The 17007-nt window shown below is 36.7% G+C and overlaps 1 protein-coding gene across 1 annotated transcript in view; it reads right to left on the bottom strand.

The window, feature by feature from the left end:
* Positions 1-3143: 3143 nt before the first annotated feature.
* The window catches only part of HMGA1 (high mobility group AT-hook 1), a 33793-nt gene continuing 19929 nt past the window's right edge, over positions 3144-17007 (bottom strand). The window contains exons 4-5 of the mRNA XM_087719934.1: positions 11427-11480; positions 3144-4464 (exon numbers count right to left, since the gene is read on the bottom strand). Of these exons, the coding sequence (XP_087576060.1) occupies positions 4408-4464; positions 11427-11480 (111 nt within the window). The 3' untranslated portion in view covers positions 3144-4407. The remainder of the gene's footprint in view (positions 4465-11426; positions 11481-17007) is intronic.

The following is a 17007-nucleotide window of genomic DNA, read 5'->3' as shown; positions in this document are numbered from 1 at the left end:
GAAGTACCTTAAATTTGATTATTCTTACAATTATTAGGAGTTAGGTATCCACTAAATTCTTTAAAATGTAGATCTTTTTTTTTGTTTAGGATATAAAAGCCATGACACCCGACCTAATAAAGTCGGACTATTTTATGTTAATATACTATAATGTCATAATAAACTGCATCAGCTGTACTTCTCTATGCAACTATTGAAACTTACATACAAATGTAGCCTTCCCAGTATCTCCATTTCCAAGACTGCTGCTCATGAACTTTCATCACGCAGTAGGAATTGAATATATTCAGGCAGGTTTGGCAATTTCAATTTTTTAATGCTGTTTTTCTGGTGATAGATCTAAAAATTCTAAACACAGTGGAAAGCAGGGATTGTAAAGCTCTTTAATTAAATATTGTGGCCCAAATACTTGTGGAGTGTGTGGTTATTGGAATGAATAAACAAATAGATTTTTCCCCTCCCAGAAAACCCATGTTTGAAGCAAAAGCATTTGGTGGTGGGGGGAAACTGCTTCAGAAAATGGCAAGACTGACTAGCCCTTGGTTCAATATTTAGAACTTTAATTCCAGTTATACCACCAAATGTCTTGAGATTCTATATCATGCAAGGCATGTACAAAAAGAGCCGAGGTGGCACAGTGGTTAGGGTGCAGTACTGCAGGCCAGTTCAGCTGACTGTTATCTGCAGTTCAGCGGTTCTAATCTCACTGGCTCAAGGTTGACTCAGCCTTCCATCCTTCCGAGGTGGGTGAAATGAGGACCCAGACTCTGGGGGCGATATGCTGATTCTGTAAACCGCTTAGAGAGGGCTGAAAGCCCTATGAAGCGGTATATAAGTCTAACTGCTATTGCTATAAAAAGAGCAGGCCAAAGAGGCTGACCCAGGAGGACATCAAATACACACAATAGCATCAAATAATGGTTGAAGTCGCCATAAGTGCAAGAACCAGAATTTTGTATTTTCCCCCGACACCCAACATGATAAGAAAAGAGGAAAAAGTATATGCCATCTAAGTATAACATTTAAATATATGCTAAATGTCATTTAGGTTTAAGCATACAGTATGAGGGGACGTGGTGGCTCAGTGGCTAAGATGCTGAGCTTGTCGATCAGAATGGTTGGCAGTTTGGTGGTTCAAATCCCTAGCACCACGTAACAGAGAGAGCTCCTGTTACTTGTCCCCGCTTCTGCCAACCTAGCAGTTCGAAAGCATGTAAAAATACAAGTAGAAAAATAGGGACCACCTTGGTGGGAAGGTAACAGTGTTCCATGCGCCTTTGGCGTTTAGTCATGCTGGCCACATGACCACAGAGACATCTTCCAACAGCACTGACTCTTCAGCTTTAAAATGGAGATGAGCACCGCCCCCTAGAGTCGGGAACGACTAGCACATATGTGTGAGGAGAACCTTTACCTTTATGTTATAAGGAAAATATTGCCTGCTGCATTAAAAATGGAGCAAGGGCAGATGTGGCAAGTTTAAGAAGAATCCTCTTTGTGTCTTATGAGGTCCTTATGAGTTATGTTTAATTATTTTTGGTCTACTGCTATGAAAGGAAGTTTAAAACATCACTTGTTTTATTCAAGTAATAAATTTATATACTATTAAGCTACTGATCATACTATCCTTTTGCATTGCAACTTAACAAAGCCATATATCACTTTAAAGAGCTACACTATTGATAATTAAAATTATCAAGCATTACAGAAAGGACATTTCCTTTAACCTTTTGAGAAGGAAAAATTCACTCTGCTATTGCCCTGATAAAGACTAAAAAAATGTGCCTATTTAATAAACAAAGTTTGCTTTATTTGCAGGCAAACAAAGTTAAATCTTTTGCCTCTGGGTACATGACATGTAATGCATACAAAAAACCCAACAACTCCGGTTTCAGTGTTTGGCATATCCAAATGAAAAATGGGCTGAAATCTTATTTCCAGTCATCCTTTGGCAACATTGGGCTACATGGATCAATATTAATACAAATTCCTGTGGTTTTATTAATCATTGCCTAAAATAATCCTTAAATTTGAAACTAATTGTTCAGGTGTTGTGCAAATTATGCTATTCATGCTAGAAAGTTGAGTGTTTCAAAACGAATCACTATTGCATATTTGTAAAAAGGCAGAGTGGTAATAATCTTGGAAGATGAACAGATGTCAATCCATTGGGCAGATGCTAAAGACCGATTGATGATTTTAATTTAGTGAACAGTTCAGGAATTATTGCAATCATTATTTAAAATGTTTGTGTCTTTTACTGAATGAAGAACAGTTACTGCCTACATAATATATTGGATATTCAATGAACCAGCTCAATTGTGTTCCCTTTTAAGAGTGTGTTTTATGAAATAGATGCAGCAAAAGAATGCGAATGGGCAGTAGGGTAGGCTATATAGTTTCAACGAGCACAGTGTGTATGTAAATGTCTCCTTTGATACCTTCTGCAAGCACCTCACATTTTTAAAAATGCAAAAATATTTCTAGAAATGTTTGTTGATACCATATCAGCATTCTAAGGTAAAGTAACAAAGGGTAACTGTAGTTCAATGCTTGATTTGTAAGTTTTCACTTTTCAGAGAATAAAGAACAGCTAAGCTAGAATGATATAAAATGAGTTGGTGAGAAGCATTCTGACCAGTTTGCTTTCTGCTAAATTGTTAACTAGGGAGTGCTTACCATGAGGTATTTGAAATTCTTAGTATAGCTAATATACAGTGCTCTCCCCCCCCCCCCAATCTATCCATCCATCTATCCATCCATGCAAGTCTTGGCGTATTCGGGTCTTTTCCCGTGTAAGATTGAAGAGTATCTTGGCGACGTTTCGACGAGGTCCCACTTGCCATCTTCAGGCTGGCGGCATGAAGCCCAAAACCCAGCCTGAAGATGGCGAGTGAGACCTCGCTGAAATGCTGCCAAGACAATCTCAATCTTACATAGGAAAAGACCCGAATACAACAAGACCAGCATACCTACACCTGTGAAAATCTACGAAAACACACACACATATCCCTGATAGAAACAAATGTTATTCGTCATTTGGGGTTTCCACAGTAGAGTTTAGTATTTATAGCTGACTTAAAATAGTGCCCACTTTCACAGAAACTCCCTCTCCCCAATCATTCATCAGTCTGACAAATAAGAGATTTTATATCCCTTTTTAATAGCACAATATAGTGTAAAATGTCAGTTCCAGAGAAAAACCAGACAGAACCTGTTGAAATAAAACTTTGTAATCAGTACAGCAGCAACAAAACAGCAGCAATCTATGTTTTAAGAGAATGAAACTCAAAACGTATCCAGAGGTAGTTGTGAATGAAGAAGGAAAACCTTGACAGACAATATATATTGGAAAAACAACTGTCAACTGCTAACTGTGCTATTTCGAAAGGAGAAAAATCACAAAAACCCAAAGAGACCACGAAGGGAGAGAATTTTGCCATCCTGCTTTCCTTGGTCATGGCAAAGTCTTGTTCAATATAATTTCTGTGCAGAATGACTGAGCACCAAGTGAAAAAACATTTCAGTTGTACGCTCCATTTGTGCACTGGCAGAAGGGGACAGATGGAGTTGGGGGCAAAAAAAAAGCTGGGGGGAAGGATCTCTGGTTATTGGGGAAAATATGAGAATTTAGGTCAGATTCACCCCAAACACCTCCACTATGCAATTGTAACTGCTCTGGCCTTAAGGCAGCTGATTGGGGGAGGGCAGCGTGTTGTCAACAAGAATACACAGACCCATTGCAAAGCACTAGATTATTTTTGAACTACTGGAAATTGGGTGAAAAGGGTAGGATAACTTCCTTTCAATAATTCTTGCAAATACCTTAACAGTAGGGGAAAAATAATGTATCCATCATTTTAATGTTGTGGCCTTTATCACACTATACTCATTTCCCCAGAAAAAAAAACAAAAACCATCCCAATGCTCTCAAATCTTCCTCCTCGGCAAACTTTCTGCCAGTGCCAAGTTATCCTTTTGGAGAGTATTATGGTCTCTCTGAAGTGGAAATTAGGACTGATAAGGAAGAACTAGGCTGTCCACTCTTTTCAACATGAATAAGTGGTCACTATAAAGATTTATAAACCCCTTCCTCGATAAGGAGTGTTCTGGAGAAATAGATCAAAAAACAGGTATAATAGAGAACTACATGAATTGGTAGGCTAAACTCTTAACCCTGTCAAATGAGAGGGGAAAACAAAATATAAAGTTCTCCCATTAAACATTACACATCAAATATGATGGTTGATCTGTTTTACACTGTACCCTAGTGTTGCTGTTTTGACTGTGAGAACGTTGGAGAGATCAGGTCAGGAAAAGGGTGAGGATTCTTCGCTCTTTCCTCAGTCCCAGAACTCAACAAGAAATAGGAAAACTGAGCTGTGAGGTAGAATCAGTTGGCTGTTCTCATTGTTCCTCTTCTGAAGATTCTTGGGAGATGTTGACCTCTTCTTCATCTTTCTCCTACACAGGAAGAAAATAGCATTGGGAAAATCTGCTGCTATATTGTTCTTGTTTTAAGACTAATCTTTATACTGTAGCAGGAGTGAGAAACACCATTCCTCATTGCTGCACAGAGGCAACTGACAGTTATAAAAGGGGGAAGGTGGAAATCAAAAGAAGATTTTGATTTCAAGGAATGGTTTTGCTCTTCCCTTTGTAATGCAGACCAGTATGCCCAAGCAAAAACCTGTTTCTTTGTTAGCCTTCATTTGTTGTATAATGTCATCATCAAAGCGCTTACAAAATGAGAAACATCCGAGTTCTAGAGTGTTTGCTTTTGAAGTCTATTCCCATTACGATCACGATGGAGCCTGGAATTTCAATTGTCAGCAGTTGCAGTTGTAAATCAATGCATCATATGACTGGAATCAATTTGATGACCATTTCAACGTCAGTCTTAAAGCATGTTACCGTGGCCATAAAACAATGTGATTAAGCAAACCACATTGTTAAATGAATCATGTGGTCATTAAACAAATCCATTCTTCCAAATGGGTGCTTTTTGCCCAAAACTGGCAAAAACATATTGCATTTGTTGTCACCTGACCATGGGACACTGCAACTGATTGGAAATGTGAGCAAACTGCAATGCATGCAAAATGCTATCATGTGACTGGAGGGACATGCATGTAATGGCAATTTTAATTCTGAGAATAGATCATAAAGAGCTTTTTAAGAGTTTCCTATAACTTTGAACGATAGTTAAATGTCCAGTTGTTAAGTTGAGGATAACTGTACTCCAGAACACAGGCAATTTATTTTATAACTAATTGGGATCATTTCAGAAATTGAAATTATCAATTTCTCAGAATGTGGGACTCTGAAGTCATCTTAAACCCTAACCATTAAGTTCAAACCGGATTTCCCAAAACTATTCTCACTAAGTGACCATCCAGTCTACATTTGAAAACCTGCAGCAAGGGGGAGTCCATTCACTGTTCTAGACAAGTAGTTCAACTGCATATAATTCGTTCCCTTTGGAAATACCTCCTAATGTTCAGAGTGAAAAACGGCCAGTTTTTCGTTCATTTCTGTCCTCCCCAGCCCCCAGGAGCACTCTGCAAGACTCCTAAAGGCTATGCACAGCCATTTTGGTGAAGGGGGCAGGGTTTCAGGAGGCAAAAAATGCTGTATTCAGTATTTAAGATGCACCCATATTTTCAGCCTCTTTTTTGAGGGAAAAAAGTGCGTCTTATACTCCGAAAAATACAATAATAACTGCGAGTTCATTTAAGAACAGTGGCAAGAAAGGTGGTAAAATGGGGCAAAATTAACAACTTAACAACTGTCTTGCTCGGCAATGTAAATTTTGGGCTCAATTGTGGTGATAACTTGAGGATTACCTCAGGAGCGTGTTTTCAGACTCTTACTCTTTTTTTTCCCCCACAATTTTTTTAATTTTTTACTCTCTTACATAGCATTTTAAGTATACATTCACATAGTTATTCTTCTTCTATACATTTATCATTCTTATACATTTGTTATTTCATTTAACAATAGGTTATAATATACAGTTTGGGTTGTTTTATTTACCATCCCTTCTTCCTGTTGTAACACCACCTCATTTTCCCTTTCTTTTCTCCCTCCCTCCCCTACTTTCTTCCTTCTTCCTCTCCTTCCCCTTCCTTCTTCCCTTGCCTTTCTCCTACACCTCTTCCCCTTCCTACCCTCTCTCCTTCTCTTCTCCTCCCTTCCATCCTCCTCTCCTCTTTCTTCTTTACCCTTTCTTCCTTCCTTCCTTCCTTCCTTCCTTCCTTCCTTCCTTCCTTCCTTCCTTCCTTCTTATTATTGTCGGTGTCTCTTTCCGGCCTCAGTTTATATTTGCGTGGGATGATATTTCAGCAGACCCAAATATAATTTGATATAATTTCTTATTGCCTTACCTTCGCTAATCTATCCTTGCTATATTTTCCTACACTTTATATCTCGCTTTTGGATGTATACTTATATATTTAATATTTTATTTTCTGTTTTCCCCTTCTCCCCCCCCCTTTCCATTTAACAGTGCCTCGTCTGGGTTCTATATCTTCTCCCTATTTTCTTTTCTAGTTTCCTTTCTCTAGCCAATCATAGAATCTTCTCCATGTCTTGAAGTACTCTGATTCCTCTTTATCCTTTATTTTCATTGTCCACCTATTCATCTCTGCATAATCTAATATCTTTTTTATTATCTCTTCATCTGTTGGTAGCTTATTTGATTTCCAATTTTGAGCAAATATAATTCTTGCTGCTGTAGTTACATATATAATCAAAAAGTATCCTCTTTCTTGAATTTCTCTGGGATAATATCTAATAAGAATATCTCTGGTTTAAATTCTATTTCTTCTTGTAACATTTTCTTTAACCATACTTTTATCTTAGTCCAATATTCCCTTGCTTCTGCACATGTCCACCACATATGATAATAGGAGCCTATTGCTTGTTGACACTTCTAACAATTCACTGATTTGTCTTTAGACATCTTTGCTAATTTTCTGGGTGTCATGTGCCATCTATAAAACATTTTGTGTAAGTTTTCTTTATAGGCTGTTGACATGGTTAATTTATAGTTCCTTTCCCATAGTTGTTGCCACTTTTCTAGCTGAATCGTGTGGCTAAAATTCTTTGCTCAAGTTAACATTAAATCTTTAACCACTTCTTCTTCTAAGCTAGTTCTTAATAGGTAGCTATATAGTTTCTTAATTATTTTTTCTTTCATTCCCATAAATATCTTATCCAGCTCCGAAGTTCCTAATTTAAAACCGTATTTCTTTTTATCTTTTTCATATCTTGCTTGTATTTGCAATTGTGGAAACCATCCTATATCAATCCCTTTTTTTCTAATTCTTGTTTGTGTTTTAATTCCCCCATTCTGATAAAATATCTTTATATGTAATGATATTTTTCGTACTACTAATATTTGGATGTGTCAATGCTTCCATTGTTGAAAGCCATATTGGTATTTCTAAACAGTATTTCCCTTTCACTCTTTCCCATATTATTAACAATCCATTCCTTACATAGTGTGTTTGAAAATAGCCATATACCTTACTTTTACCATACCACAAAAAAGCATGCCAACCTAGTTGCAAATTGTGACCTTCCAATGTCAATAATCTTGTATTACTCAGTAGAATCCATTCTTTCATCCAAGCTAATCTCACTGCTTAATAATACAATTCCCAATTTGGTAATCCAAATCCACCTCAAATTCTTGCATCTTGCAACATTTTTATACTCTCTTTTCTGAAGCTACTCCAGCTTTTTTGTGTCTCTGCCTCGAGTGCAGGGCCTAGACCTGGACAAAAGGTATTCAGGAAAGACCTAACCAACATTAACACACAATGGAACTAGTGAAACAAACCTAATGATCATATGGATAGGAGGTCGGCATAAAATAATGTTCCCCTCAAACCCCTAACAAAGTGAGCTGCTTCAAACACAGAATTCATCTTGGACTTTTGAGCTGTCATATATTCAAGCTGCCACAAGAGGGATAGAGCAGCATTAAAAACGAAACAAAAAAATAAGGTTTAAGCTCCCTCTGCGGTCTCCTTAAAAGTTTATCCTACCCAGCAAGTAAATTCCTAATATCCACACTCTTCTAGGCCTAAATAAACAACTATTTGTATATGAGGGGAAAGATTTCTTCCTGGAGGTCTCTCTGGCCTGCTCTTTTAAAATTAAAACAAATGCTATTGGAATGAGATGAGTCACACTTGAGTGCATGTGTGAGTCAGCAATCTTGACTTCCTTGTGTTTCATTCATAAAAACACACATTTAAACCACTGTGGAATGTGCCTGCCAAGTCTGTTCAGCAACTTGTAGGGCAAGAGAGATCATTTAGCAAAGGAAGGAAATAATCAACTCTACTTAACCTCTCTCCTTGCTAAAAGAAGACACACAAATAAAGGCTTCATTTCCACTCAAGCTCAAAAGACAAGTGGAATGGATCATGAAACATTTGAAAGTTTGCAATTTAAATGGAAATATTATTTTAGTGGAATTTAATACATCCACATGATATTATAGATAGAGGCAGAGCAGATTAAATCCTAAATTAGTTAACAGTTCTTGGAAGTAACCCAATGTCAGTGTTAAAGAGAAAATGACCATATTCTTTGGTTTACTATTTTAATTTTCATGAACTGCCCTGCTGCAGTTTTCTTCAAAGAATACTTTATTATTGTTCTTTCCCACATACCGTACTTCTAAGGAAGGGGCTTCAAAAATAACAGCATAATTTGTATAGTTGAACTCATGTATATTCTGGCTGAATATCAATGTTAGCAGAAAGGCAAGCATAATGTAACAAGTGTGACATTTTAGCAATTGTTGCAGAAAGCATAAGGTTTCTTATTGCCAAACATCCAAGTTTTAAAAAATTAAGGACAAAATATGCAATTTATTACATTTTTTTTGTATTTGTCTATGTCATGATTTAAAAGAAATGGTTTTTAAAGTGATCATTGCAAATCTGATTCCCCATTTTGAAATGCTGCCTGTCTACTTATTAAGAAAGCTTGCAATTAGCTGTTTCTGGCAAGGACTGCTCCTTATACTTTGACAGCTGGTGACAAATGTGAACTGCAAAGCCATCAGCCACTTTTGATATTCAGACCGATATGGAGTGAGCAGCATGCATCACATTCTAAATTAATGGCACAACCTGTTTTGAATATTTTCAATTTGTTTGTAAGAATAAATGGGATTGTAACAAAAACATTTGTTATATCCCCAACTCCTTCAATAAATGCTCTTTTCAAGGGCTCTACCCAGCCAGGAATCTTTTGCAGATATAGTTTAGCTTATTTTTAAGGGAATCTATTCTCTTTATAGCTGGGCTACAAATGTAATGCCAACATCCAGCATTCCTGGGCAAGATCCAGTAACACTGATATCTGACTATTTTTCTCCACAACTCACCTCATCCATAAGGTCCCAGATAAATTTCCTAGAGCAACCTCAAGAATGGAAGTCTACTATTGGCAATGTCATTCTGAATGCACCTGTGGATGCACCTACTATTTTGTTAAAATTGAGGGAAATTCCCATCAAAATATATGGCAAGCATCCTATAAAGCAGATTATCAGCTTCCAGTATTATGTTTATTTCTATGAATAGCTTAACCGGACATTCCCAAAAATAAAATAGAAAAATATAAATATTGTATCTGAACTGAAGAGAAACCGGAATAGTTGAAATCTGAAGTTCAGACCTGTGCCTCGAAACACGAGCTCTGACTAGAAATAACACAATAATAAACTGACGGACTACGTCTTAGGGGCTTAAAAGTGTGATAAAAGCTTTTGTCTCAGTTTGTCTTGTGATAAATGACTGTTTTGTGACAGGCCATATGCAATGAAGTGCTCTTTGTGATTGGGCAAACCTTCCTTGACAGCCATTTTGTGACTCCCCCCCCCCAACATCAAAATATCAAAAATGTCAATTCTTTCAGAAATGGTTCATTTACTATTATTTCTGAGCACGAATTTGTGATATTTGACAAACTAATTTAGTAATTAATCTGTACAAAGTATATTTGGCTTTCCCACTTTAATTTAACACGATGTCCTCATTTCAAAGTAGAATTTTATCTGGGTCTCTATAGGAAATTTAAAATGGCCACCTGTAAGGTAAATCCCAATCTTGGTGAGTCACTGATTTAAAGGGACTTGCCAAATATTTCTCCAAAGAACATCTAGCCTTTTCTGTTGTTGTAACTTTTATTATAAGATGCATAGAGATAAACATTAAGAAGATATACTTCTGTCTGCATGAAGAGGGTATAATGGAACATAATCATCGTCAGAAAGAAAAAATAATCAGCAATTATAGCAAAGTCAGACAATCTTGCCTTGTGGTGTATAAATGTAACACAAAAGATGGAGCACATGATTTTATTAGGATCAATTGGAAAACCTTATTTTTGGGTGGTAAATTCTTGAATGTAGACCAGAATCTCTTCAGGGATTATCAAAAAGAACAATTGCTTAAAGCAATCAAGGCCAGATGAAACTGACTGAAACTCACTCTGCAAGAATGCCACTGTGCTAGTTAACAGAACAAGCCACTTCCTGTTACTCACTTCAGGGCAAGGAGGAATAATTATAAACTGAAACACAACATGTATAATATGTTGAAAACATAGGATTAAAATCAAAATAAACTTCAGAAAACCTAAGCAATCAGATTTGGCTTTGATAGGCAACATACTCTTGAAATTTCCAATAAAGAAGCATTAGGTTTCTTTATGTTGCATCAATCATTTCTGGAAGAGTTTCAAAAACTCATCAGATCCATAAGAGAATTGCATCTCAATGGATACTGTTACAGAAAGATTCAAAAATTAGAATAAACCCAACAAAATGTCTCAGTCCTCTTATCTGTCTTTTTATCATAGATTTTTCACCTAACATGGTAAACCTGTCTCCTGTTGAACATTTGGTAAAGTGGAGAAGAATCAAAAGCACTGTCAACTCATATTCTGAGATGGCACTAAAAGTTGGTGTTAGGGAATGATACCACCAATTTGTTCTTCAGACCTGGTCCCTATTCCTACATGCACCATTTCCATCACCAGGTGCAAGCCCTACCAAAGTAGGCCAAAATGTATTACTTTTCAGCCTAGTAATGGTGGAAAAAATCTATGGTTATATTACATTTTACTAGTGGAAAAGCTAAGACATAGTTTATAAAAGGCTTGGGTCAGAAAATTCCATTAGCAAAATTCCAGATTTGTGAACAAAAGCTATAAACAATACACAAACCTGAATATGACAATATTAATTACATTCACCATATTCATCTCTCTTAATCCAATAATTTCCCCCATCCAATGTAACCCACTGGTTGCAAACAGATAGATATTCAAGAATATAAGAGACTAAAACAACCTCTCTCCCCCCTTTATATAGATACCTCTTTTCAAAATCAACTTACTATTTTTTTCGGTCGACCTCGAGGCTTCCTTCCAGGTGTTGTTACAGCAGCTTTCTGGAAAAGGAAGACATAAAGATTATCTTTAAAAGAAGACCAACATTTCAAGCTATCGCCATCCACATGAAACTGACATTGGTTTTAAGACTGGTTTGTATTTTTTATTAATTAAAAGGTTGTTGTGATATTGGAACACTTTTGTTCAGAAGGAGTCCATGAAAAATCAATACCAGTAGCTGGCAATGTTTCTTTTAAAATAATAAATTTTAAATGAAACCATTCATTTTAAAATAGAGTGTTTTAACTTAGCAAGTTCCAGATGTGTATGATGAACCCCACTATCACAATCTGAGTGTGTGAGAGTAGCAGGAAAAAGTCATAGAACTGGTGACCATTTGGTACTATTTTATATATGGTACTATAGTATATAAATACTAGAGCTTTGGCTATTAAGTTACAAAGAGAAGTCCATACAAATTTGATTAAGGAAATAACCAGAAGACTAATTCCACAAATGGCAAAAGAAATAGGACTACACTATTACTGGAAATACAGAGGTTGAGATATGAAAAATAATAATAAAACACTAGTTAAATTTAGTTAAAATTAGAGCATTATGTTAAAAATGTAGTGATAATGGATAAAGTTAGATAAATAATTGATAATGATAATGTATACAAATGTATTGGTTTGATAAGAGGAAATTTGGTATAAATTTTAAATGGTGAAAAAAGGGGGAAAAGTAAGTTAAACTTACTCAAACTATTGTTAAATAAATGACTGACAATGATAATAATGTAATAATTTGTATTGATGTGATAAAAGGGAAATTGGGTATAAATTGTAAACAATGATTAAGAAAAGTGGTCTATTAAACATAATTAATTTTTATTTTGAATGTGTTACAAAGATATAATGTGGCTGGATGATATTGAAAATAGATAAGGGAATGCCATTATGTGGTTTTGTTTTAAATTTTGGAATGTTTGTTATAAAGGGACGTTAAAACAACTATAGTCATATGAAGGATGAGGTATGATGATAGCTGTATATATAAATATATTTGATGTAAAATATATAACTTGATATGAATCATAGGTGATGATTGTGGAAGAAATGCACAAACGTTCTTTGTAACCAATTGACACACTTTCTACAATTTGTAATGGAAGATGATTTTAAGGTGTTTGTGTTCGTGTGTATGTATATGTATGTATGTATGTATGTGTGTGTGTGTGTATATATATATATATATATATATATATATATATGTATGTATGTATGTATGTATGTATGTATGTATGTATGTATGTATATGTATATGTATATGTATATACATATACATACATACATACATACATTAAAAGGAAGAAACAGCCGAGATCTCACACTGCTCCTGGAAGCACCAAGCCTGAAGATGACGAATGAGAATAGTGTTGTATTTGTGCTGATATATATATCAGCATATATATATGTTCTAAAATTATAATCTGAGGATGTGATTCATAAACTTGAATAGTTGGGTTGGCAAAAATATTTTTCAGTTGGCCTTGGTCCTGTCTTTTGGCATCAGAGCCACTAGTCCCTCCCTTGTTATTCTTCGCCATCACTGCTACTTTCAACAGGAGCCATCTGGGTTCTAGTACCATGACTCAGAGTATGCAGGATATGAGTCGTATATTTTCAAGAGAGGTTTGAAACCAAATACAAATACACACTTGTGTTCATGAAACCTACAAATCTCTTTCCTACTAAAAGTCTTTCCTAGCATTTTTATATACTAGGCAGGGGTCAGGAAGAGGACCAACATCTGCCCTCTTACCATAATCTGACTGGCCTTTTAGATAGTTAGTAGACTGCCAGGTCTTTGCTTTTGGTTACAGCATCCCAAAACATTCTTACTCTGTATACAGCTCAGTTCCATTTTTCTGCTTTAATTGCAGTAAGGCAAACTCTGGATGTGTAGTTCAAAGCAGAAGGTTATTTAAGTGCCAGGTTATTCCACATGCCAAACATCTTGTCTGAAATAGTTCCAAACACCAGATAAGGAACTATCACTTGGATACTGGATCATTTGGATACTGGAGTAGAAAAGTGCTTTGGGAAGTAGATCCATTATGTCCATGGCATGTTGCAATCCCATTTAACTATAGACAGGCAGCTGTAGGAGACACTGTCAGGCCAAGAGCAAAAGCTTGGTATTCACAATAACCTGTACTTACTGAAGAGCATGGTTATAGCTATTTTGGATTCAAAAGGCCCCAGGAACATACTTGTTCTGTATAGTAACAGCAACAATATTAAAGAGCTGACTGCTAGGAGGAGGTTGCCCATTAGCAAAGGCTAAAAAATATTCCTGCATGATGCTGAGTACTATTGTTGTATGCAAATATATCTAATGTTTTCTCCAAATCACAGAATAGGCTCGTTATGGTCACTTCAGAATCGGAACAGAACATTTGTAATTCATATATCGGTAGGAACTGGAAGCCCCTTTTTAATAAGGTCTTGCTGTTACTCTTGAAAAAGAAAACACAATGGCTGCAGGGAGCCAGATGCATAACAAACAGAAGCAAATGTCTCCAGAACTTGGTTCTCTTCTTGCTACATTTTATAATTTGAACAGATGGTGATAGGCTTGGGCTAAGCTGAGGTGTTCACTGAAATAACCTTGGCAGCTTGGCTGCCAAATCAGGATCAAGCATCTGTTGCTCCAAAGCATCTGGAACAATGAAGATTCTTTTTGGTATCTAGTTGAACAACTTGGAGAGCGAGCGGGTGAAGAAAGACCATCCCCTGTATGGATCGGGCCTAGTATTTCTGATTGCATATGTAAACAGCTGCCAGGTTATCAGCTCTGGGATCATTTATTCATTTCCTTGCTTTATTCCCAACCTTCACTCAGTTTCAGCCATACAGCACCTGATATACATCAAGCCTTCCTTCCTAACCAGCATGCGAATGGCACAGTCAATGTGCCATTAAGGATTGGCAATCACATAACAGAGAAAGCTAGATCGTCAAGGTTTCCATATTCAGGGGGATGGGAGAGAGAGAAGCTACCCAATCCAGAAAACTATAATCTTCCTTCTGTGAGTGGGACATATCCCTTTCTATTCTTTACAGGTTTACGAACTCCAGCTGCTCGGAGACAGACTTGCATGCATGCACACAGACACACACTCACAAGCAAATGTCACCAGCTGTCCAGCTAATTCAAGTATCTTTTACTCAAAATCCTAGATTTGGATGTCAATAGAACTCAATAGAGGCCTGGCTGCAACTGTTTGAAGGTAAGGAGTAGGGCTGGGACCCTAGCTTTAATTTTTACCTGTGCACCTTGGATTGCGTGGTGTCTTAATTAGGTCTTATTTGGGGGGTAGGGCTTATTTTGGGCACATGTTAAAAAAATCAAGTTAGGACTTACTTTCAGGGTAGGTCATATTTTTGGGAAAATGTCGACAAGTGGTGGGTTTGTTTGGTTTTTTTGCAGATTTCTCATTCTCAGTTAACAGTTAACAAGAGTGGTGATGAAATCTCGAGATTCTCAATACTGTTGTTTCCTAACATATGTATTCATATAGGTTTAAAGCAGATGTTATTTCAGAAAATGGTGTCTCTGTCATCTGAATATTTCACAGGATACTAGTAAAATTGATAAGAGGAAAACATAAGGCAGAATTCACATCAATAGAAGGGTGCTCCTTTCCACCCATATTTACAAATTCTACCTTTCAAAAACTTTCCAAATATTAGGAGACAAAACCCCATGGGAAGTTCCCCTGCACATGCGTGCTGGTCGTTTCTGCCTCTAAGGGCAGTGCTCATCTCTGTTTCTAAGCCGAAGAGCCAGCGCTGTCCGAAGATGTCTCTGTGGTCATGTGGTCGGCATGACTCAATGCCGAAGGCGCACGGAACACTGTTCCCTTCCCACCAAAGTGGTCCCTATTTTTCTACTTATATTTTTTATGTGCTTTCAAACTGCTAGGTTGGCAGAAACTGGGACAAGTAACAGGAGCTCACCCCGTTATGCAGCACTAGGGATTTGAACTGCTGAACTGGTGACATTCTAATCGGCAAGTTCAGCATCTTAGCCTCCACGTCCTATGGTACTTTAGGTCCTATTTTTTTATCAGATGAAAAACCAGACCTAGAATTCTTATATTCTTCTTGTGCTATCCAGTTTTATCCTAGAATGTTAAAAAATATTAAACTGATATGCACAAATAGATAAAGAATTGGAAAATGTTATATTTAAAAGAGAAAAAAAACCAAAATAGAAGATACAATAGTTCATTTGAGAAAAAAAGAGAAAATACGTAACTTATTATTATTATTATACAATTGTATCACAGTGGCCAGTTGTTTCACCAGATTTGGCATTGGTTACTAGTTGGGCCCCACCCAGGGGCCTAGGACGTCGTAACATGCGTGCAGATCCAAGCAGTGCAGCTTTTTGCATTTGACTGATGGTGATTTTGTCAATTTTTAACTGTTTTAAATGTAATTCCAGTGCTTTTGGAATAGCACCCAGTGTGCCAATTACCACTGGAATTACCACTGCTGGTTTGTGCCATGGTCGTTGAATTTCAATTTTTAAGTCCTGGTATTTTGTGATTTTTTCATGTTCCTTCTCGGCGACCCTGCTATCACCTGGTATTGCGATGTCTATGATTGTGACCTTATTTTTCTCAACCAGTGTGATGTCTGGTGTATTATGCGCCAGTATTTTGTCCGTTTGTATACGGAAATCCCACAAGATCTTGACCATCTGATTTTCGGTGACTTTTTCAGGCTGATGTTCCCACCAGTTTGTTGCTGTTTTAATATTATAATTTTTGCACAAATTCCAATGGATCATTTGTGCTACTGAATTGTGCCGCAATTTATAATCAGTCTGCGCGATTTTTTTACAGCAGCTGAGTATGTGATCAACAGTTTCATCAGCTTCTTTGCAAAGTCTGCATTTGGCATCATCAGAGGATTTTTCGATTTTGGCCTTAATGGCATTTGTGCGGATAGCTTGTTCTTGCGCAGCCAGGATTAGTGACTCTGTTTCTTTCTTTAATGTACCTGTTGTTAACCATAACCAAGTTTGTTCACTGTCCACTTTATCTTTTATTTTTTCCAGAAATTGGCCATGCAGTGCTTTGTTCTGCCAACTCTCCATTCTTGATTTTATCACGTTTTCTGTATTCTTGTTTTGTCTGTTGGGCCTTCAGTAGTTTTTTGTTCTTTACTTCAATTAATAGATGTTCTTGACTTTCTTTTAAATAATCAGCCAGAGCATGTTTTTCTTCTTCAACTGTTTGCTTCACTTGTAATAATCCTCTGCCACCTGATTTTCGTGGCAGGTATAGTCTATCAGTATCACCACGTGGATGTAAACTGTAGTGCATTGTCATTAGTTTCCTGGTTTTTCAGTCCAAAATGTCCAAATCAGCTTGTGTCCAGTTAACTATACCAGCTGTGTATCTTATAACTGGTATTGCCCAGGTATTTATGGCCTTGATTGTATTTCCACCATTCAATTTAGATTTCAAAATTTTCCTAACTCTGTTGGTGTACTCTCACCTGACAATAG

This window comes from Thamnophis sirtalis, unplaced genomic scaffold, assembly GCF_051295495.1.
Source record: "Thamnophis sirtalis isolate CommonGarterSnake01/CBP01778 unplaced genomic scaffold, rThaSir2_p1.2 scaffold_7, whole genome shotgun sequence".
NCBI lineage: Eukaryota > Metazoa > Chordata > Lepidosauria > Squamata > Natricidae > Thamnophis > Thamnophis sirtalis.
This window is presented reverse-complemented; position numbering and strand designations above follow the sequence as displayed.